The sequence below is a fragment of the Mauremys reevesii genome, linkage group 2 (genome assembly GCF_016161935.1).
Source record: "Mauremys reevesii isolate NIE-2019 linkage group 2, ASM1616193v1, whole genome shotgun sequence".
In the NCBI taxonomy this organism is placed as follows: Eukaryota; Metazoa; Chordata; order Testudines; family Geoemydidae; genus Mauremys; species Mauremys reevesii.
Genome location: NC_052624.1, coordinates 33809002 through 33831153, shown reverse-complemented (window position 1 = coordinate 33831153; position 22152 = coordinate 33809002). Strand labels below are relative to the sequence as shown.

At 43.1% G+C, this 22152-nt stretch overlaps 1 protein-coding gene across 2 annotated transcripts in view; it reads left to right on the top strand.

Moving 5' to 3' along the window:
- Positions 1-22152, top strand: part of GAD2 (glutamate decarboxylase 2) — a 56322-nt gene that overhangs the window by 25458 nt on the left and 8712 nt on the right. Inside the window, exons 8-13 of one of the 2 annotated variants that reach the window (XM_039523758.1) lie at positions 2922-3001; positions 7445-7499; positions 9077-9193; positions 11509-11573; positions 17682-17760; positions 20149-20298. In XM_039523758.1, coding sequence (XP_039379692.1) covers positions 2922-3001; positions 7445-7499; positions 9077-9193; positions 11509-11573; positions 17682-17760; positions 20149-20298 — 546 coding nt within the window. Of the gene's footprint in view, positions 1-2921; positions 3002-7444; positions 7500-9076; positions 9194-11508; positions 11574-17681; positions 17761-20148; positions 20307-22152 lie in introns of both variants that reach the window. The other variant, XM_039523759.1, reaches the window with a different exon arrangement.

Genomic DNA, 22152 nt, shown 5'->3' with positions numbered 1-22152 from the left:
AGATGTAAGAGCCAAAGGGGGTTCCAGTTCCTGGAGGACCAGCTAATCCCTGCCAAACATAGGGGGAGTCTGTACATCCCAGTGGGACAGAAATTAACATCCCTGCCCCCGGAATAGGACTATAGAGATTGAGGCAAGAAGGGCAGGATGACTGTCCTGCCCTTCTGAGCAGAATCTGTGCAATGCTAAGTCTGACCAAAGAGTGGCGCTGATGTGTTTAGGCGCCTGGCCACAAGGCATCCTAGAGAACTGCTTTCATACTCCATCTATAACTTCAGTACTTGTTGGTTCAAAAGTGATTTTGTTATGCCTAACTATGACAGTTTGCAGAATTGCATTTTGAGTGCAATTCATAGTATTATCAACATCTTTTTCATTAAATCCTTCACAAATATTTGCAATAAACACATCTCTGTTCTGCTTAGAATTGTCTTCAGAAAATGCAAGCCCACTTTCTACCCAGTTGTATAATCCAATGAGTCAATTCCTTACATTTGACAGAGGAGAGAGAACAAATGAATTAATAAAAGACTGTTGATTCCAGGAGTCTTATAGGTGAAGGAAAACAAATTATTTATCCTATAAGAGAAAATCCATGTTGTAATCCTGCCAGTTGTACGACTCTGATAAGACACTACTGATATAATTATTCATGTAACTCTGAGAAAAAAATTAAGGATTTCAAAAAATCAATTATTTCATAAAATCAGCACTTTTTCATTAGTTTACTAGGTCACCCAATGTAACATACACATACATTATTCCAGAAATAGCTATGTTAAAAGAATGTTTAGGATGCACAGGTCAGCCCTAAGATTAAGAAAACAATTTATTTTTCAAAATGGAAAATGTTATGCCCTGAGCACACATTTTCTTTATTTTTTTCTTTACCCACCTGTTAGTCCCACATACATGCGGAGGGTGAATCCCCAATTTCCACCTCACAAGCTTAGCAAGATAAAAGCCCTGCCACATATATTGCACATGCCCAACATGTAATCTTCAAAGACTCATAACTTGGACAAATCAAAACTTCTTTTCTCCAGAAAAGGCATTTCTCCTAAATGAGAGCAGATTTCAAGTCTCTATCCCCAGCTGTTTGTTACTGAAGATGTTAAAAGTCTCAAGATTTTTTTTAACTTGCTCTCAGAAAGGGCACAACACTTGTGCTCAAACCTTCTTGTTGCTCAAAATCTTTTTTTTACAAAAAATTACCTTTGGTCAGAAACTAAGCACGAAAAACTTCAGCTGAAATGGTAAAGTTCTAAGTGACTGAAAAACAAGACTTTAAAATGGAAACCCTTGTGCAACCTTATGTATAGTCACTTCTGCTCCTGCTGTAATTAGAGAAATGACATTAGATAATTTTACATAGTGGCAGAGTTATTTCTTCCCTCAATTATGTTCTAACACCCCACGTCTTGCTGCAGCCAGGCACTGCAGTCCTGCTTTCATGGCACTGCTCACTATTACCTCTGGGTTCCTTTCTGCCTCTGTCTCCTCTAAATTAAGTCAATTTAGACCTCAGTTTGTCAAAACACTTAAGCGTGTATGTGTGCTTAAGTGCTTTGAATGGGGCATCATAGTAAACAATTTTCTCATCACCTCCCTGTTTTCCCAATGTATTCAAATCCTCCTGTATGGCACGCTACTGTATACATTACAACTGAGGTCAAACAATTGCTTTGTGCAGTGCTAGTGATTAATTCTCTTCTGTAGTCTGTCCCTGGACTCACGCAATCCTGTGAGGGCAGGAGGAATGGACTACATGCCCTAGTGTCTTTTCCTTCTCTAGCATCTATGACTTCATGATAAAGTCTAGTGTATCTTATTTACCTTGTTTCTATGCTTTGCTCTACACTAATGCTGCTGTACACTATACAAATATGTTCCCTCTGCTTGATTAGGCAGGGTTAGGGACTTATGAGTACATGATGTTATATATGCACATCACTTCCATCAATATTCAAGTGTTAATGTAGACCAAGTGGCAAACAGATTCATAACTAATTCTTCTAATCGTGAATTCAATGGAGGATTTCCACTAGGAAAGTTGTATTTACTCCTTTTTGAAATGTTTAGTGATCTGTAGTTAAAACTGTAAGGCTTCAGACTGACTCATTAATCAGTTTTAGGTTAATCAAAACCAGTTTCTCGGATGTACCGTTTGATATAATATCACACTATGATTATACTAAATGTGATTGAATTCCTTAAATTGTAATCCCAAATTACAAACAAACATTTATTCAGGAGTCAAGTCCTGACTCCTGAGGAAAATTAGATTGAACTACTTTCCTAACTTATAACTCCCACTTTTATCCTATGCAGTGAGAATAACATTCCTGATTTTGATTGTATACTACTGTAACTCAATTTACTCCAGTGCAGTTACAACTAATTTACACTGGCATGAAATCAGAATCAGGCCCCATATCTTTGCCTATCCTCAGTTATAGGTCTTTCTTTGGGCTTATGATATTATCTGGCCAGTGGTCATGTAACAGAAGCACTTTATTTGGGATGCCACATATTAAATGAACTGACCTTCCATTTAGCCAAGGGACTAAATACAGTAAGTCAAATTCAGTGAGGAATGCACAGAGGCAACTCTCATTGATTTCAGTGCAAGTTGTGAGCTTGCACCCAGGGCAGAATTTGTCTCTGAAATTAGCTACAATATTGTTCTTAATATTTTGAGTAAAATCAGTTTAGAATTATTAATTTTGCTCCAAATAGTGAGGGAGTACTGATGTGAAATTTCAAGTTACAGAGATGCGTTTCTAAAAAACCAAATGAATAAAATGATTGCTCCTATGGGGTTAGTTTTTCAAGGACACTTCAAGACTGCAGGGTTTTTTTGTATTGAATTGGATAAAAAAAATTAGAAATAATACAAAACAACAAATATGCTTTTTCAGAGTCACTTTTCTGTGAAGAAGGGAGCTGCAGCCTTGGGGATTGGCACAGATAGTGTGATTCTGATTAGATGTGATGAAAGGTAAGTACAGATTCCATATACACCTCCTTACAATGCCACACTAAGAGAGGGGACAAGCAATGGCTGAACGCAGAGAAAGCATGTAGGGCCAGATCATCTGCTGGTGTAAATCAGCATAGCCCTAACTTCAGTAGATTTAAACCAATTATACCAACTAAGGAACTGGCAGTAGTATAAGGGGCCTACCATCAATCATCAATCATGACTGGAGCTGGTCATGTGTCCATCTTGCTCTCGGAAGTAATACCCCAGGGGGGTGGTTCTTAGGGTGACAAGTGGGCAGCACCTGGCAGGTCAGGGGGTGGGGCCAATGTTTGATTATAGTAGGCCCCTTATACTTCTACTGGCCCTTTGATCACAGCTTCTACAACAACTGATAGCTAGAACTGGTTGAAAACTAGAATTTTCATTCCATGGGAAATATTTTAACATTTGTTTTTCATGGACTGGAAAGTCTCTTAAAATTCTGGTTCAGAAATAGTGAAATACCTTGGTTTGTTCAAAATTAAATATTTCTATATCCTCAAATAGAAATATTTCATTTTGGTTTGTCCAACTGAGCTGAAATGTCTTATTTCAACTCAATTCAACATGGAACTATATCCATCAGTAACTCATAGGAGTTGTAATTCGGTGGCTCTCATGCCCCCATTTTCATTTATGAGGTAGGTTCCCTGGCTGGACCACATTTCTCATAAAGCACCATGGCAGAAAAGCCATAGGACACAACTGTGGTGTATCATGGGAGCTGTTGTCCTGCCAGGGCACCCAGACCAAGGAGGAGAATGAGGACATGAGGCTCTCAAACTGCAGATCCTATGGGACAATACACCACCTCAGGTGGACACAGATTAATATCAAGTGGGCCCAAACACAACATTTTGATTCAGTTCAACAAGCCAAATTCCTGACAGACAACTGAAATTCTGACAAAAATCAAAATTTTATCACAGAAATTTCTATTCTTGTGGAACTTGCATTTTCTAGTTGGAAAGAAAAAACTTCAATGGAAAATTTCTCACCAGTTCTACAGAGAGTCTTTCAATAAAAATTGCCTTTCATTAGGAGATATTGAATATCATTGTTATAATCTTCTGATTAGTTTACAGATCCAGATTAAATGGAAGGCCAGAGTAAATCAAAATGTTCTGCTCCTCTCATCAAAAGAAAACCATTTAAGCAATTTAGAGTAGTAATCACTGGCTATTGATTCATAATCTCATCTCTCTAACCTTAAAATTGAGAACTCTTTGCAGAAGAATTAAAGACTGTGTGAACAATGAGCAAAAAACACCTGATGCACCAGCGCTTCATAATGACACCTTTGCTTTTTCTAGACACTAAGGAGCAGATTCATGTAACTGGGTTCAGAATCTGGCCCTTCTTGTATGAATTCTGTGCAGATTCAAAGTAATTGAATGTAATTGAAAGTCAGTGAGAACAATGCTTTAAACTGTTCTTCCTAAAGAAAATGGCAGAGTTACTGCATGTTTCTCATCCATTCCCAGAAGATGCCAAAGGAACATAGCAGGCCACCAGGCCTTCTCCCAAAATACACCAGGCAGGAATTATGGGATGATCCTGTGGCTCTTATGAAGGAAGGGTTTGTACTGTATGGGCTGTGGGTCCATCTTAGCTTTTGGATGCTTATCTAGCCTGAGCCCACCAGACCCCATCCTGAGCAACACCCAGTAGAATTTGCCTGTATTCTTGTTGTATTGGAGCTGGTTTACACTGTTTTTTAATCTATAAGATCATGCAGGCAATCAGCCCACCCAAACAAAGCAAAAATGCATTTTTGCTAATGCTGGGCCCTGGTCTTCCACATGCTCCTACTGCCCATTTATGTGGATTGGTAGTGATAGCATCTGGTTTCCTCCATGCTCTTATATGTAGGTTGGCAATGCTATAGGTTGTCTTGCTGGGCGCCTGCTGTATTTTGCCTCGCTGGGGACTTTTTTGCATGCTCCACCCTATATTTTGGCTATATTGGGGGCTGATTTACTGCCTGTTCCTATGTGAATTTTGACAATGTTTGCAGATGATTTTATTGGACAGTCCTATGTGTGTTTGGGTCTCCTGGGGGCTAGCTAATCAGTAGCTTATATGAATTTTGACAGTACTGAAGTCTCCTTAACTATGCACCTCAACGTGTATTTGGCAGTGCTGAAGGCTGGTAAACAGCATGCTATTATACTGTATTTAGAGCCGGAATTCCAAGTCTGGGTTTTAGTTTCTTCTTATTTTATTCCCCTTATAGTCCTAATAGCAGTTTTAAGAGGAAGAGGAAAATATTATTTTTGTCTGACACCATAACAAATAAGCAGGGGAATTTTGGCACGGATAGAACAGCGGCCCTCAAACTGTGGGTCAGGACCCCAAAGTGGATCGTGACCCCATTTTAATGAGGTCACCAGGGATGGCTTAGACTTGCTGGGGTCAGGGGCCGAAGCCAAAGCCTGAGGGCTTCATCCTTGGGCAGTGGGGCTGAGATTACAGGCTTCAGCTTTGTCCTCCTCCCTTGAGGCAGTGGGGCTTTGGCTTTGCACCCCGTTTCCTCCCAGGGTGGCAGGGATCAGGCAGGCTCAGGCTTCGGTCCTGCCTCCTGGGGTCATGTCATAATTTTTGTTGTCAGAACGGGGGGGGTGGTGCAATGAAGTTTGAGAACCCCTGGGGTAGAATATTCCGTACTGGTATCGCAAAACAAAACCAGGGTTGAGTCCAGCATTTTTCATTTGCAAAGCAAAATATCATGATCTTTTGCCAAAGCAAAGCCCATCTTTACCAAAAGCCTCTTTCTGGGTCAAACTCTTGACTTTGTTCTGCATAATTAAGCACTAGAAGTGATCAAAAATACCAAACTTATTTTTTTCTGCTGAAAATTAAGACATTTTCATTTTTTTATTCCCCTGAATTTTTCTGGTGTAAATGAAACCAAACCCCAGCAAATTTTTGGTTTTCTAAAATTATTTTTGGTAAAACATTCTGGTTTTTGGTTAGAAACCAAAAGTTAATTTTTATTTTTAGACAAAAAAATAGAACAATTTCATTACATTTTTTCCATGAAAATATTTATTTTTGACAAACCATTTCTTTCAGTGAATTTTTTTTACCACCTCTGTTAAAGACTGAAAAGGTTCTTGAAGTGGGCCTGTTTTTGTAAGTTCCCAGTGATTAATCAAAGTTAATGAAGAACTTACCAAATTTTTAAAAAGGACTAGCATAATGCTGATGATTTTATGGATTCTTTCTCTCCATGGATAGTCCGAATCTCAGCTAAAACAACCAAACCCCCAGATTTTAATATGTAAACATGAATAGTGTTTTCATCATGAGCCTAATGAATTTACAAGACTTTCCAGATTGGCCTGAGGGGCTTATGCCACTGAGCCTGAATCTCAGGTGAATGGCTTCTACTAAATCTACTGCAAATACCATGTACACTAAATTTGAAGGATTTGAAGATGTATTTTCTTTTAGCCCAGACCAGCTGCTTCTTTTCATGCCCCTCTCAAAGCTGGTAGGAAGGTAACCAGATCAAGCTATGGAGCAGTCACTTGGAGGCAAATTCATCCGTAGTGTCACTCCACTAGAGTTACATTGAGGATGAATTTGGCCTGCTTTGTTTTGTTCTCCATTGCAAATAAAAGTCCATGTTCTCCTGTGGGTGTGGAGAAGTAATGGGAAGGGACCCAGCTGCTCTTAGCAGGCAGAAGACTTTCTTCTCCCTTCCCAACAGTTTAATTTTGGAGCAGTCGGCTGATATCATGGTTTGGGGTCATGCAGTTGATTCAAGGATTCTCTATGCAAGTGCAGAGCCCCCTGGAAATAGGGTGACCAGATGTCCTGATTTTATAGGGACAGTCCTGATTTTTGGGTCTTTTTCTTATATAGGCTCCTCTTACCCCCCAGCCCCTGTCCCGATTTTTCACATTTGCTATCTGGTCACCCTACCTGGAAATGATCCTCAAAGCCCTTGGGAGATGGAGTCACAGACTCCATTGCTTGAACAGAGGGCCTGGTTGGGTTGCCACACAGCAACCAATAGCAGCCACAGAGTTGGGAATCCCCGCAGGACATCCAGGATCTTCTCAGTGGGGCTACAGACGCACATTGGAACCTGAAGAGCTATGGGGCAGGATTTGCCTTTTAATATAGCACTAAGTGGGGCTTCAGCATGGTCCTGAACCACCACCGGCATGGAGGTGACTTTTCCCCACTATTATTACCACACTTGTGCCAGCTGACTAGCTAACAGTGAAATTCAGTGTTGTGCTGAAGGCCAGGTCAAGGACGAGGCACCATTTAAGTGCCTACTTTGAGAGTGTAAATGGTGCAGAGGGGTCGATTTCATCCCTATCTGAGATTATTTAAGTGGAAAAGTGAATAGAAAGGGGCTGATTTCAAAACTGGAACCTTAATATGACATTATCCTTTCTGCAGAGGGAAAATTATCCCATCCGACCTTGAAAGAAGAATTATGGAAGCCAAACAAAAAGTAAGTCTATTACCAGGAGCCTTCGGAAATGGTGGAGGATTTTCCACTTCCATGCATACGAGACAAGTGGCATTTTGGTCAATTTGATTGGTGTTTTATAAGAGGAGATTTGAGCTATTCTGTGTTATGTTCCCTTGCAGGACAATGTGGAATGATACCATGATTTACTTATCTGAAACACAACAGTATAATGAGGAAGGTTAGAAGTGCTGAATAAAAGATGTGTTTAAAGATGTTTCATGGCCTTTCCAAGGCATTTGTCTTCCTTCTATGCTATATAGTATAATCTTCTCCTGATTTAGACCTCCTCAGTCTGTGATACAATCACTAGCTGAATGTTAGCTCTAAATGAAAAGACTTTGGGGATTGATTTTTTTTAATAAAGTGAAAATAATCGTATCACAGTCACAAAAGCAAGAAGAGTTAATTCAAAAAACTAAATATATTCTCCAAGGTACAGTTTATATGTAAGGCCCTTTTTAAAGCTTAAATATGATATTATAATATATATAATATATATATAATATAATATATATTATAATATATAACTTATTTTAATACGGTGGCTATAGCAACAGTTGCTGTACAATAATAATTTAAAAACACAGAGTTCATAATTCACAAGAAAAACTGGTCTTTGTAAAACCTTCTTTGCCTAAGATAAACCAAGGGGGAAGGGGAAACTAAACCAAAAAACAAAACATTCAACCAAAAACCTACTAAGCATATATCCTATTTTGAAGGGGGGAAGTTCAGGCCTTTTAAGAAATATCAGTTGCTCATTACATGTTAAGAAACCTGTATTTTTTATATAATTTTTATATATAAATTTTAGACCCCAATCTTGCAAAGTCTTAGGCACTTGCTTAACTTTACACATTTTGAGTAGTTCCAATGGTTTCAGGGGAACTGCTCATGTGCTAAAAGTGGAGAGTAAGCATAAACCTTTGCAGGATCAGGACCTTACAACATAGACTCTTGGGGTAGGGAATGTGCTTTCCTACATGATGCACAGAATCTAGCATGTGCTGAATGCAACAGTAATATAAAGTAATATAGGCTACTTCAAATTTGCCAAAAAGATGTATTGTTCAATGATGCATAAAGATAGTTTGATTTGTCCTACATGTCATAACAGTGTATCCATGTTTTACTTCAAACAAACAGGTAAGTGTGGAAATGTTCATTCTGAAGCTTTTACATCTAATGTATCTTTATTTACATAAATGGCACAGGGTTGGCCTTGGAAGTTTGCTGCCACCTAAAGGCAGAAACTGTAATATTATGAACATCTAAAATGAGAAAAGCAACACTCCCCCCACCCTCAAAAAAAGCAAAAGTATCATGAAGAAGCTCTTGATTTCCAAATGGCAGCTTCCTTTGCCTGGCAACATAAAGCAGGTTTGTCACCTGGAGACACTTGTGTATTCATTCCGGATTAGCACAGTGGCTATTGCAATTAAAGTTTTACTTACACTATGGCCTGACTATTTGGAAGAAAATAGAGCTACTGCAGATTCAGGTGGGTTCTCTGTTTGACAAATAATCACTGAGGAATATTTCTCTTCTTTGTGTAGGGATTTGTTCCTTTCCTAGTTAGTGCCACTGCAGGAACTACAGTGTATGGTGCATTTGATCCACTCCTAGCTATTGCGGACATCTGCAAGAAATACAAAATCTGGATGCACGTGGATGTAAGTACTGTATTGCTCTAGGGACTGGATTATAAAGTGTGCCAACTTGAATTCATCCATCCATGTACAGTGTCATTTTCCACAGATGATAACTTACTAGGTCCTCTAATGAAAGCTAATGAGCTAGGGCCTAATTCTCCCCTCCTTTGATCTGAAAAAAAGGCTGGGCACCTGGAAAGCCTGGTGAGGTTGCTGAGAGCTGTTGATGCTCTGCGCCTTTGGAAATCAGGCCATTTTTAGCTGCCTAAACATGCATTTCAATGACTCACTGTAGGAATCCTAGTTTTAAAATCTTGGCGTCAGCCTCTGTATCTCTAGACATCATCATTGTGAGAAAATAACATACCCCATTTACTTCTGTGGCAGATGTAAAATAAATCAAACTGGTTGAAAAATCTTTGACATTTTTCTTCTGTCCAAAAATGTCATAGGGTTGTAGCTGAAATGTTTCACAGAAACGTACTGGTTTCAATGAAAATATTGTCCGGAGGAATTTGAGGGAGGGGTCTGGAAAGAGACTGAGAAACCTCCCCCCAGGATAGCCCGCTGGTTAGTGTACTCACCCAGGATGGGAGAGACATGGCTCCAAGTCCCTACTCCATCTATTTCAGCTATTCCGGGGTAGGGGGCCTCCTGTGGGTTCTTTGCAAAAAATGTCTGAAAATCTCATTTTTGTTTTGCTTTGGAATGAATAAAAATCTTGAAATTTTTCATGAAACAGAATTCTGTTTTCCAGCCAGCCCTAAAAATAAACAAGTGAGAAAAAGGCTGTTAGTTGTTTCTAAACTTGCAGTCAGTTAATGCTGTAACCCCCAGACTACTAAAACTCGGAGGTCCCTAAGGCATCTGCTAGACCAGGACTAGGCAAACTTTTTGGCCAGAGGGCCACATCTGGGTGGGGAAATTGCATGCAAGGCCATGAATGTAGGGCTGGGGCAGGGGATTGGGGTGTGGGAGGGAGTGCGGTATGTGGGAGGGGGTGAGGTGTGTAGGAATGGGCTCAGGGCAAGGGGTTGGAGCAGAGGAGGGGTGCAGGGTGTACGAGAGGGCTCAGGGAAGGGGGCTGGGGTGCAGGAGGAGTGTGGCAGGGGGCTCAGGGAAGGGGTTTGGGATGCAGGAGGGGGGTGCGGAGTGCAGGAGGGGGCTCAGGGCAGGGGTTCAGGGAGGAGTGTGGCAGGGGGCTCAGGACAGGGGGTTGGGGTGCAGGAGGGGTGTGGCAGGGGGCTTAGGGCAGGGGGCTAGGGTACAGGAGGGGTGCGGCAGGGGGCTCAAGGCAGGGAGTTGGGGTGTGGGGTGCAGGAAGGGTTCAGGGTGCGGGTTCCAGCCTGGCACCACTTACCTTGAGCGGTGCCGGGGTGGCACCGGCGCGCAGCGGAGCTAAGACAGGTTGCCTGCCTGCCCTGGCTCCACGCTGCTCCACTCCCAGAATCCACCGGCACCACATCCCTGCAGCCCCTGGGGGAAGAGGGGCAGAGGGCTCTGCACACTGCCCTGGCCTGTGGATACCTCCCCCAAAACTCCCATTGGCCGCAGTTCCCCCTTCCAGACCAATGGGAGCTGCGGGGGGTGGTGCCTGCAGGGACGTGATGCCGGCCGCTTGAGGAGCAGTGCGGGGCCCACAGCGCCACGGGTCATGGAAATCCCATGGGCTGGCTCCAAAGCTCTGAGGGGCCGGATCCGGCCTAGGGGCTGTAGTATGCACATCCCTGTGCTAGACTATCTTGCCAAACTGATTCACTAACATTAGCTTACTTTATTGAGGTCCTCACTGTGCCTCATTCTTCTGCACATGCTGGCAGATGATCTCTCCAATCCCAGAGCTCAGCAGGAAAAAAGAGGGTGAGAAGGAGGTTTGAGGAAACATTAGTGGTTTGAACTCAGATGCAAAACTCATCTCTCCAGCTTGGCTGCCATCCCACTCTATCAACACCACTGTCACAAAAAGGGAAAAGGCCAACTTATCCTTCTGTGTGTCTCTAGTCACCTATTGTCTCCCCAGCACAGATTGAGGCTGGCCTAGCATACTGCTGTCGTATATGGCCATGGTGAAGGAGGAATTGGGTGGGCTGGACAGTGATGCAGGTTGACACAACTCCAGTCACAGCCTCCTGAAAGAAACCACAGGAGAGAGAGATGAAAACCATTAGTACAGTTTATTATCCAGGCCCTAAACTGTAGCTCCATCTGAGGTGTTTAGAGATATATGGGTTCAGCAAGCAAAGGATCAGACATAACCTTGCTTGAACACATGGATGCAAGCACCAGAAAAATAACAAAACTATCTGCTTTGTAAGATTATGTATCTTGTCTTTCAGGCAGCATGGGGTGGCGGGCTGCTGATGTCTAGGAAACATAAATGGAAATTAAATGGTGTTGAAAGGTATGATTTATTAACAAATTAAGTGCTCTAGTACACTTGTGATTACCACAGAAATGTCTATAAATAAAAATCAACCAGTCCTATTCATTATTATAATTTAATGTCCAATGTATAGCATGAAGCAATCTTTCAAGCTATCCTCTCTCAACTGAAATAACATTGCTAAGTTCCTTTATTCAATAAGCTTCGTGACTAAAAACTTGTGATGTGACTTCGTTTTCTTGTTCATATAATGCATAGCTCCTATTTGTGATTCACCCCTTTCAAACTGTATTCTGAGCTCCAGAATGGTCATTGTGTGATTCTCTGTATGAACCTGTCCAAAAAGAACTGGCAACTGCATTTCCAAAAGAACTGAACCTTGGAGACCTTGCAACGGGGTTCCCAGACTGTCTGAAATCGTTCCAATTTTATTGGGGAGATCATTTATAAATCCTCAAATCACTATGAAATATCAGCATGTCACAATGCCATGACAACATAACTCTAAGTTTTTATGCAATGTCCTAGTACACTGGATTGTATTGCAATGGGTTCTAGCTAGAATTTTATCATCAGAAGAGTTGTTATGCATACTCTTGCTAGGAATATTTAATTTACACATCCAAATTCATAGCTTCTTCTGTTCTCCACATTTCTGTAGTTGCAAAACTCAGCTCATATGTGCAGCAGCTCAGATTTCCGCACTGTTTGAATATGCCTCATGGAAGTAAATCCTTGTGCTGGATCTTGAAAATGCTGAGGTTTAGGTGTACAAGGTTTTGAATTCCACCCACAGTGAATGAATCTATAATACACACAGAAATGATGAACCAGTTCAGTAGCAATAAAGAATAATCTGAATGAACTCCTGAGCAAGTACTTTGTCCAGAAACCCTTTTAAAGCTTCTATTGGTTAAGATTAGGATATTATTCCCATCCTACTTCTTTCTAACTTCTGGCAAAACCACAACTCCCTGCTAGTTAAATTGCACTAGTCCCAACTTCCTTCTTCCCTGTCTTCGTGCCTTTGGTTTCACTTAATTCCCGGGATCCTCTTACTGGTTCCACAATATTTTCCTTCCATTCTTCTCCTGCGGACTCTGTATTCATGTCTCTCTATGAGGGCCCAATCCCCTTTTCTCAGATGCATGAGCATATAACACTTCTAAAAAAATATTTTTATCTTGAATTCAGAAAGCAGCCAGTGATGTCCTCTCCAGTCTTTAGAACTCAAAAAGGACTTTAAAAAGCTAGACACATTTTTGTTAAAGAAAACTGACTTATCACTTAATACATGCACACTGTGCTTAAGCAGGATATACTTCAAAACATTCAGGATGTTGAAATCCCCTGCTCCTGCTGCTTATCAGGATATAGCATTAACGAGGAACCTGAATCACAAAATGTGGATCCAAGATAGGAGCCAAATCTGAACTTCTTCCAAATTCAGAGGTGTTTGCTTTAGAAGTTCTGGTTTAATTTATGATAAAGAGATGCCTAAATCATGAATTCAGACCTACAACTCAATTGGAACTTCCCCGACATTCAAGGGGTTTAGAGCTAGTGTTCTGATAAGGGTCATCTCCCAGTACGGGGCAGTGAATTACATGGGAATCTTGCCATTTCCGCTTCTTTCTTCACATGGTGAATGATGGTGGCGGGGGGCAGGGGTAACTACTCAGATTTCTACAGGGTATGTACACTTTGTGCACACGTGGATGCTAATATTGGTGCTTAGGTACAGTCTGAGCACCCACGTGTGGGATTTAGATATCCTACTAAGGTGTTCCCATTTGGATGTTGCAAAGTGAGAGTTAGCACCTGCATCCATTTCAACCTCCAATTTCTAATAACCACAACACACCAAATAAAGCCAATTCTTGATCCAGCAAAACTCCAGAATGACCCGTTAGGAAATTTCCAAAAGAAAATAATGTGTCTCATGTTTTGTCTATGTAACTTTCTTCTTTAAATGTGACTGTCAGCCATCATTTTCTTTAAGCATATATCAATAAGCTGACGTCACTGCCCTTTGTGACAGAGCCAATTTAATTAGATTAAAATACTTTGTGCACAACCGTGAATTTTCTGATGAATTTTAGAAAAATGGATGACCTGAAGGTCAATGCAATGATTTAGGCAGAAAATTGATATTTGGGCATTGTTGCTGGTAAGCAACCCTTTTACTATAAAAAACCCAAGCCACCTCCATGCATCTTAAAAAATGTATTTAGGGTTCTCTGTAAAGACAGAGAAAAGTTATTAGCTGTAATAGGAAAAGAGATTAATAGGCTTGAATGCAAGTTTAGAATCATTAACTCCAGGACACTAAACAAGTGAGTGGTGCTGAGTTGATTAAAAGCTGCCAAATGCTCAAAGAGCTGGGCCAAGTAGCCAGATGCTGCCTGTGAAAGAGTATTCCCTACAGGCTTTGCTTCAGGGGCTGCATAACCCCGTTTAAATAGCAGGAAAGGCAACACAGAAGTATTCCACCAGCTACAGGATTTTGCAACTGCACATAGTTGCATTGATCATAATAGTCTCTTCTGGCCTTGGAATCTATGTAGGGAACAATTTGAGAGAAAATGACAATGCTCATGTACTAATATGCATGGGGGATCCCAAAACACTTCTTCACACACCTTAATACCGACTGGTTTCCAAACAGAAAAAGAAAACTACCTCCCAGGCCAGATTCTCAAAACACTCACCTCCATTCTTGCAGGTACAGTTTTGGTCCCCTAGATATTTGCACCCCCGAATTTACTGACTTGTTCAGATCTACTCAGTTAAACAGGCCCCTCCCACAGCAAGAACGAGCACAATCCTGTGCCATAGGCATCTTCAACAGCCCTCCAAAGTATAAATCCTGCAATTAGGAAATAACAAGTCAAGCATAACACAAAAATAAAACAATGAACAATTGAACAGTTCACCACTCCACCCTTCCCACATGTTCTTTAATGTTCACCCACCTGCTTTGTGCTTCCTCTACACCAGTGGTTCCCAAACTTGTTCCACCGCTTGTGCAGGGAAAGCCCCGGCTGGCCGGGCTGGTTTGTTTACCTGCCATGTCCACAGGTTCGGCCAATCATGGCTCCCAGTGGCTGTGGTTCACTGCTCCAGGCCAACGGGAGCTGCTGGAAGCGGCTCCCAGTACGTCCCTTGGCCCGCGCTGCTTCCAGCAGCTCCTATTGGCCTAGAGCAGCGAACCGCAGCCACTGGGAGCCACACTCGGCCGAACCTGCAGATGCGGCAGGTAAACAAACCGGCCTGGGTTTTCCCTGCACAAGCGGCAGAACAAGTTTGGGAACGACTGCTCTACACCCATGCAAACAGATGGGTTTTGCAGCCTGCCCTTGAGTCAGCAGAGTCAGTCTCTTTTCTACCTGGCAGAGCAGGAGGACTTCCAGTCAAGGGCCACTCACAGAGAGTGCCCTGCCAGCAACTTCCTTTCCTTTAAACCCTGGGGGCTCCAGATTCAGCTTTGCAGATGCAAGCCAGGATGTAAAGCTCAAAGTGACCTGAATAGTGGTCACAACTAACTGGGGATGCAAAAATGTACTTGCAGTTATCTGTGTCTTCAAAAACTGACACCTGTTTAAGGCTGAGCTGAATAAGAGCCAAATTCTGGTCCAGACTGTAGCTCATATAATGCTCCTGCAGAGTGGAATAAGAGGAGCACAAGGCATCCTCTTCCTGTCCTAGGCGCCTCTCTCTCGCTCTCTCACACACATGCTCTCTTTCTCTCTCTCTGTGGGGAAACCAGGAAGCAGATTATAGCACAATACAAAGAACTACACAGCAAGGAATGAACGTAGCTCTAAGCTCATTTGGCAGACTGTTATGTGTACCCTTAATAAATGTATGTACATTATAGCTCAGGCAATCATATCCAGAGAGCAATCTTGGAACCCAGGCTAATTGTCAGGGCCGGCTCCAGGCACCAGCCGAGCAAGCTCATGCTTGGGGCGGCACATTCTAAGGGGCGGCATTCTGTCCAATCCTAGGGTGGCACGGCCACCTTTTTTTTTTTTTTTTGGTTCGCCGCTCCGGCCGCCCTGCACCCTGGATTTTTTTGTTTGTTTGTTTTTCTTTTGTTTTGCTGACGACTTTCAGTGCGCCGCTGTAGGGGGTGGTGGGGCAGAGGAGGGGAGCACCCTGCTGGGAGCGGGCTGCGCGCTCCGTCTACCCCAGCTGGTGCCAGATCTGCAGCAAGCCCGGCAGCCCGCGTCCTTCCCTCCCCGCCAACAGACAACTTTCAATTCACCTGCAGGCGGAGTGGCATGGAGCCCTCCCGGCAGGCGGCGCAGCGGGAGGAGCCGAGTGGCGAGCGCCCCGGCTGGAGGAAGCCCTGGCTGCCCCACTTCTCTCCCTCCCCCTCACTTCCTCTCCTCCTCACCCCCACCCCTCCCCGGCTAGCCAGGGTGCGCACTCCACTGCCCGGGGCATGTCTGCAGCACAGGGAGTCCTGCTAGCCAGAGTGCAGCCGCTGGCCGCCCAGAGGCTCGCCAGCGTGGCAGGGGGAGGCAGTCGCGAGCTTCCAAGTGGCACCGGAAGTTTGCACCCTCGTTTTTTTTTTTTTTTTTTGGTTCGCCGCTCCAGCCTCCCTGCACCCTGGTTGCTTTTTGATTTTTTTTTGCTTGGGGTGGCAAAAAAGCCAGAGCCGGCCCTGCTCGTCGTTCATTCTAGTTTTTACTAGGCTTGTATCCACTTTTGGCGCTGTGTTTCTAGTCTCCTGTTGACCCAATTCTCAAACTTGCCCAGTTCTGAAGATAGGAGGCACAAATCAACCCTTATGTATGTTAAACAGGTATTTGGTTTTATTTAGCCATTTTTGAAACTTGGGATTTCTATACATTCTTCTTCATCTTCGCTGTGGTCTAAAAAAATACTTTTCCAAATGTTCTCACATGTATAACAAGACATGATCTTTTGGATACAATCTCAACCTTCTGCAAGCCATGCCAGACCACTATTTGCTTCTTTTTTAAAAAAATCTCTGACGACTTGTTAGCCTTTCAAAAAAAAGAAAATCTTACTTTTAAGTGATTTATTAAAAAAACCTGCAAAACCCTAAATAAAGGGAACTAAATTCCCCAAAACATTTTTGAATCCCCACTACCAGCTCCTATTACCCTGTCCAAGCCATTTGCAGTGATGTGATTAGTTAGCAGCATAGCTTTTGCTGTGCCAATGAATCTCTCTTCCTATGTCACAACATTTTAAGGAGCAGATTACATCAATCCAACAGGCATAGGACCTGGTGTTGTTTTCCTGCTTGAGTCAATGCATGCCCATAAGTATTTCCGCATGCGCTCTGACTAACTTTCTAAGGCAGCTTCTGGCATCTTGGTAACCAAGCTAAATGGCCAAGAGCATGAAAGAGCATTTTGAGATAATGCCATATTCACTACCGTGATCATTTTGCATCAGCAAGTTGATGGGATCAATGGGAGTTAATAGGAATAAGTGGGAATTAGACACCAAACCTGTTTAGGCGCTTTTGAAAATCCCACTAGGCACCTATCTGCATCTCAGCTGCCTAAACACCTTTGCAGACTGGTCCTAAATCACATGTGTGTTTTTGACACATTCACTCTTTGCCTTTAAAGTGTAGCTGGATCACAAGAAATTCTGGTGCTCACAAAATCTAATGTATAGCACCATGGCTCTGTGTTAACCCTCCAGAGCCGTAGTCCAGAACTCTACAAAAGTCCTGACGTTGATGAGTGATCTGCCTGTGTCAATGGATATCAGTGCCACCCCATTGTGTGATTAAAGGTTCTACAGTTGGGTCCTGCAGAGCCAGTGCTAGGCATACGCAGATCAAACACCTGGCTAAGGCACCGAGCAGTTCAAGAAGGCCCCTATTCACTTTTTATTATGTGCTGTATGTGGGGAGAGCACCAAACTATTCCTGCTCAGGGCCCCCCAATGGGCTAGCACTGCCTCTGGGGTCCTGTATGAATGTTAATAATCACTCTTCTGAAAACTGCTGCGTGTATTTTCAGCCTTGCATCTTCGAGGCCCATAGGAGCCTTATTATTTTTGTTTATTACTGAATTTTTACTGATTTCAGACCTGTGGTATAACATCTCACTTTAATGTTGTTTGTTGTTGTAGGGCCAATTCTGTGACTTGGAACCCACACAAGATGATGGGGGTCCCATTGCAGTGCTCTGCCCTTCTCGTTAGGGAAGAGGTATGTCTTCATCCATTTGCACCGCTAGTCATTTCTGGCATTTTCCCCCAGAATGTTCTGGATGCCTTCTTTATAACTGTGTCATAGCTAATGTATGTTAATGGGATGAAGATTACAAATGAAACTGAGAAACAAACCTTTAGGCACTTGTTCAGTCTACAAACACAGAAAGGATTTAAAGCAGCTGTCCAGGAGAAATGAATGACTATATCTTTACAGAGTTTTGGCAACTTTGTATTTGAAATACACTGAACTAAGTTGTGCACTTAGCTGAAGCCATGCAACACCACAGCTTTCAATGCCATGTATAGGTGTGACTGAAGGCAGAATATGGCCCACTTACAAATATCAGTTGGACTAGCAATACAGTGCACAGTGTCCCTTTCAGGTCTTTGTGGTCAACCCAGGGATGAAAGTAAGTTAAAGGACTTACCGGTATGCCAGAGTCCTGAGCAGGGACGTGGCCTTAACTGGAAGAGGCATGACCTCAACTGGAAGAGGCGGGGCCTTTAAATCACCCTTGGAGCTACCAGCTGCAGAGGTGGCTGGGAGCCCCGGGGCTCAGGAGCGATTTAAAGGGCCCATTGCCCTGGCCACTGCTACTGCAGTGCAGGTCCAGGTCCTTTAAATCGCCGACGGAGCCCGGCCACTGCTACCCCAGGGCTCTGGGAGCTGGGCTCAGCCGGCGATTTAAAGGGCCTGGGGCTCTGGCAGCAGGGAGCCCCGGGCCCTTTAAATTGATGCCCAAGCCCTGCTGCCTGAGCCCTAGGGTAGCGGCAGCAGGGCTTGGGCGGTGCTTTGAAGGGCTGGAGCTCCCCGCAGCAGCCAGAGCCCCTGGCCCTTTAAATTTACGCCTGAGCCCCACTGCCTGAGCCCTGGGGTAGCAGTGGCAGGAGTCCCAGGCCCTTTAAATCACCATCCGAGCCTGGCTGCTGGAGCCCTGGGGTAGCAGCAGCAGGGCTCTGGCTGTAATTTAAAGGGCCGGGGCTCTGACCATGCTGGGAGCCCCGCCCCTTTAAAGCACTGCCCAAGTCCTGCCACCACTACCCCAGGGGCTCAGGCAGCAGGGCTCGGGAGGTGATTTAAAGGGCCCTGGGCTCCGGACCCTGCAGGGAGCCCTGGGCGCTTTAAATCACCTGCCTGGGGAAGCCAGTCTGGTCCAGCACGGCGTACTGGCTCTTGCCGGTATGCTGTACTGGACCGTACTGGCTTACTTTCACCTCTGGGTCAACCAAATGGCTAGACATTACAACCCAACACTGATATACCGTATAAGCCCAATTTGTGCAGCGTGGAATGAGAAAAGAAAGCCCAAGTTCACGTGATAAAATCTACACATTTTATTTAGTACTTGGACAGCTACAACTGGAAGAATTATCCTTCAAGCTTGAAATGTTCATCTAGCAGCCCGTTATTGGGACAGCTGCTATACAACCACCGCCACTTAGACCAACTATTGAAAAGCTGGTTACAGCTCTGCTAACAGCTGCACAGCAGATTGTACACAAAGTGCACTTAAACAGAAAGAGAGGAGCTGGGTTTTATTTGCCCTGTGGGTCAATTCTGTGAAACAAGTCCTGGCCTCATTGCAGCCAGTGCCATCCCTCATCTAGAGTGAGAACAGGGGTCTCACCAAAAACGCACAGCCAACTGTTTTCTCTCATTTTTCCATCTCATTTTTATGAGTTTCATAGATAAGTAAATCTTGAAGACAAAGACCCCTCGTGGACTGCAAAATACCGTTTTGGGAAAGAGGCCTATGACATGCACAAAACTGCACAAAGACTTCAACAGAGTGAGGATTTGGCTCTCTCTCTCTATAATGCACACAAATAAAAAGGAAAACTGAGAAAAATTATTAACTCCATGCTTTGAAATGGCCACCCTCACCTTAGCTCAGAGATAGCCAGCTGGGGGCCCGCAGCCAAATTTTGTGCACATTGCAAGACTGCCTCCCTAAACTACATTTTGCAGGCTAGAAGGGGGGTCAAAATGTGACCACTTACCTTCAAAAACAACACTTGCAGTGTGCTTAAAGGCATATTCACCCCCATCTGCCCAAAGCCTTTCTTACTATTTAAGACCCCCAGAAGCACCTGGTTTGTAGTGTAGGTGACATGGAGGGACTTCCGTGTGCCTTCAGCATTGGAATGAACTGCACCCTGAAAGAATAAAAATGGGGAATAGTAGTGTAGAAACAAAACCAATTCAGCAATAAGTGTCATGACATTATTTAGAAGAGCCACAGGGCTGCTGGGTCAGCTTGCTTTATCCAGAGTAATGCTTTGAAACGTCATTTGGAAAGGTTACATAATAGAAACAAAGGAAGCAAAGCAGTAAAACCATGCAAATGCCAGTTTTCCTTAACTGTGTCTCTGTTTCTTTAAGGGCTTGATGCAGAGCTGCAATCAAATGCATGCTTCCTACCTCTTTCAACAAGATAAACACTATGACTTGTCATATGACACTGGAGACAAGGCATTGCAATGCGGGCGTCATGTTGATGTCTTCAAGCTCTGGCTGATGTGGAGAGCAAAGGTAAGCAAGTACGTGATGTATTTGTTTGCATAAAACACTGAACAGCTCTGCTTTATATAATCAGAATTTTAGAAAATGTCTAACCTGACCTTTTCACAGGAGATGGAAGAAAGAACAATGATGGAAATTAAATAATACATTTCCGCTTTCTTTACCTTTTAACTGATTTAGCTACAAAGCATCACATGACTTTGAAATTCAGACTCCATATCATTGTACACCAATTGCGGCATCTAACTCTAACAATCTGACAGCATAAATATGTTTAAGTATAAGTGTAATCAGTCCAGAAAGTTTTTGGAATCACAATTTTTTTTTATTTTAATGAAATTCTACAACTAAATGTGACAAATTAGTGACTAACACTCCTGGTTCCATTTTATACTGTGATTACACCACAGTCACATTATTATTATGGGCAAACTAATTAAAATCTGAAAGTACTGCCTCTTTTTGACTCATGCATCCTGTTGTATAATATTGCTAAACAAATACTTTTATGTATAAATTCAAATGATTATGCCCAACTATTTCAGGCTTGTTCACTGCAGTTGACCGCATCATTTCTATAAAAAAAAAAGGCCTTAAAGACCCTTAGATGCTTTATTCAAATTCTGAAAACACATTCTGGGACAGTTCTTTGGGACTGTCACCAGGAGTCTTCAAAATGGGATGCAAGCCCTCTTTGTGTCTCCCTAATCTTCAGGCCACTAGGCACTGGCCCAGTTGCAAGGAGCAACTTCAAGAAGCCTCAAGGCTGTTTTCAAGTTGTCCTAGTTGAAATAGCCTCCCAGGAGCTTCTGTAATAGTGGGAACCTTCCAAGTGCAAGGGAGCTTTGGCCACATCCCTTTTTCTTTGGCCACACCCTCCATGCTTGGCACCATGCTGGCTCTGCACCACCGTAGGATTCCCCTACCCGAAGGTCCAGTTAAACTAGCTTTAGGTCTACTTTGCAGTGCCAGAGCAGCACAAATCAGATTTAGCTGGGCTGAGTGGACTTTTGTTTATAAAGATTTTTTCTTAAAGGCCAGATCATTTCCATATTTCTTTGACTATTTTTTCTCCCTATTTCCCACCTCTGTTTAACTTGGAATATTTACATTAACATAGGATCAGTGTTTCTTAAACAGCTTGTCTGTTCCTGCAGCTTGTTCTCCTGACTTGAAGCCATAATAATGCTTTATTAGTGGCATCACGGCTGGTGGTCACAGAAATGATTATGATATCACAAACGGACTTGAGCTGGAAAGGAAGCAGCAGGAGAAACTGAAGCTCTTAAAAACAAAGATTCCAATTTCATACTAATGTCCTTTATCAAGTAGCAATGAGGAGAGAGAAATTGCTGTTTCTAATTAGAATGCTTGTTTTTCACCAGACATCAAACTGCTCTTTAAAAGCTCCTTTTATCATTTAATTTTCTACAGGCTTTGGGCTAGGAATAGGTGCCAGATTGCCTCCCTTGCAGGCTAAAATCCTCTCTCCATAGATCAGTGCAAACTTCCCCGACTTGCTCACAATGTGACTCAATCCTGACCAGGAAGGAACAACTGTAGAGTTCATGCTCCACAGCTTTCCAATCCATGGCCTCACTGCAGAGGCTGCCAACAAGTGTTCCCATCAGTGATTCATATCTTCAATGGCCCATTAGGAACTGGACTGATATCGCCAACCTATTTCATACAAGTCAGATGGATACAGCCAGAGCTGGGTAAACTATTCATAGCAAACAAGAAGGTGTACAGCATCTCCAAGATAGACTTTAAAGAAGTAACCTGCATATTTGCTTTAGCAAGTGCTACGTATCCTGACACAATAGCAATTCAGAATACAGAGAGATACAAAATATTGTGTTC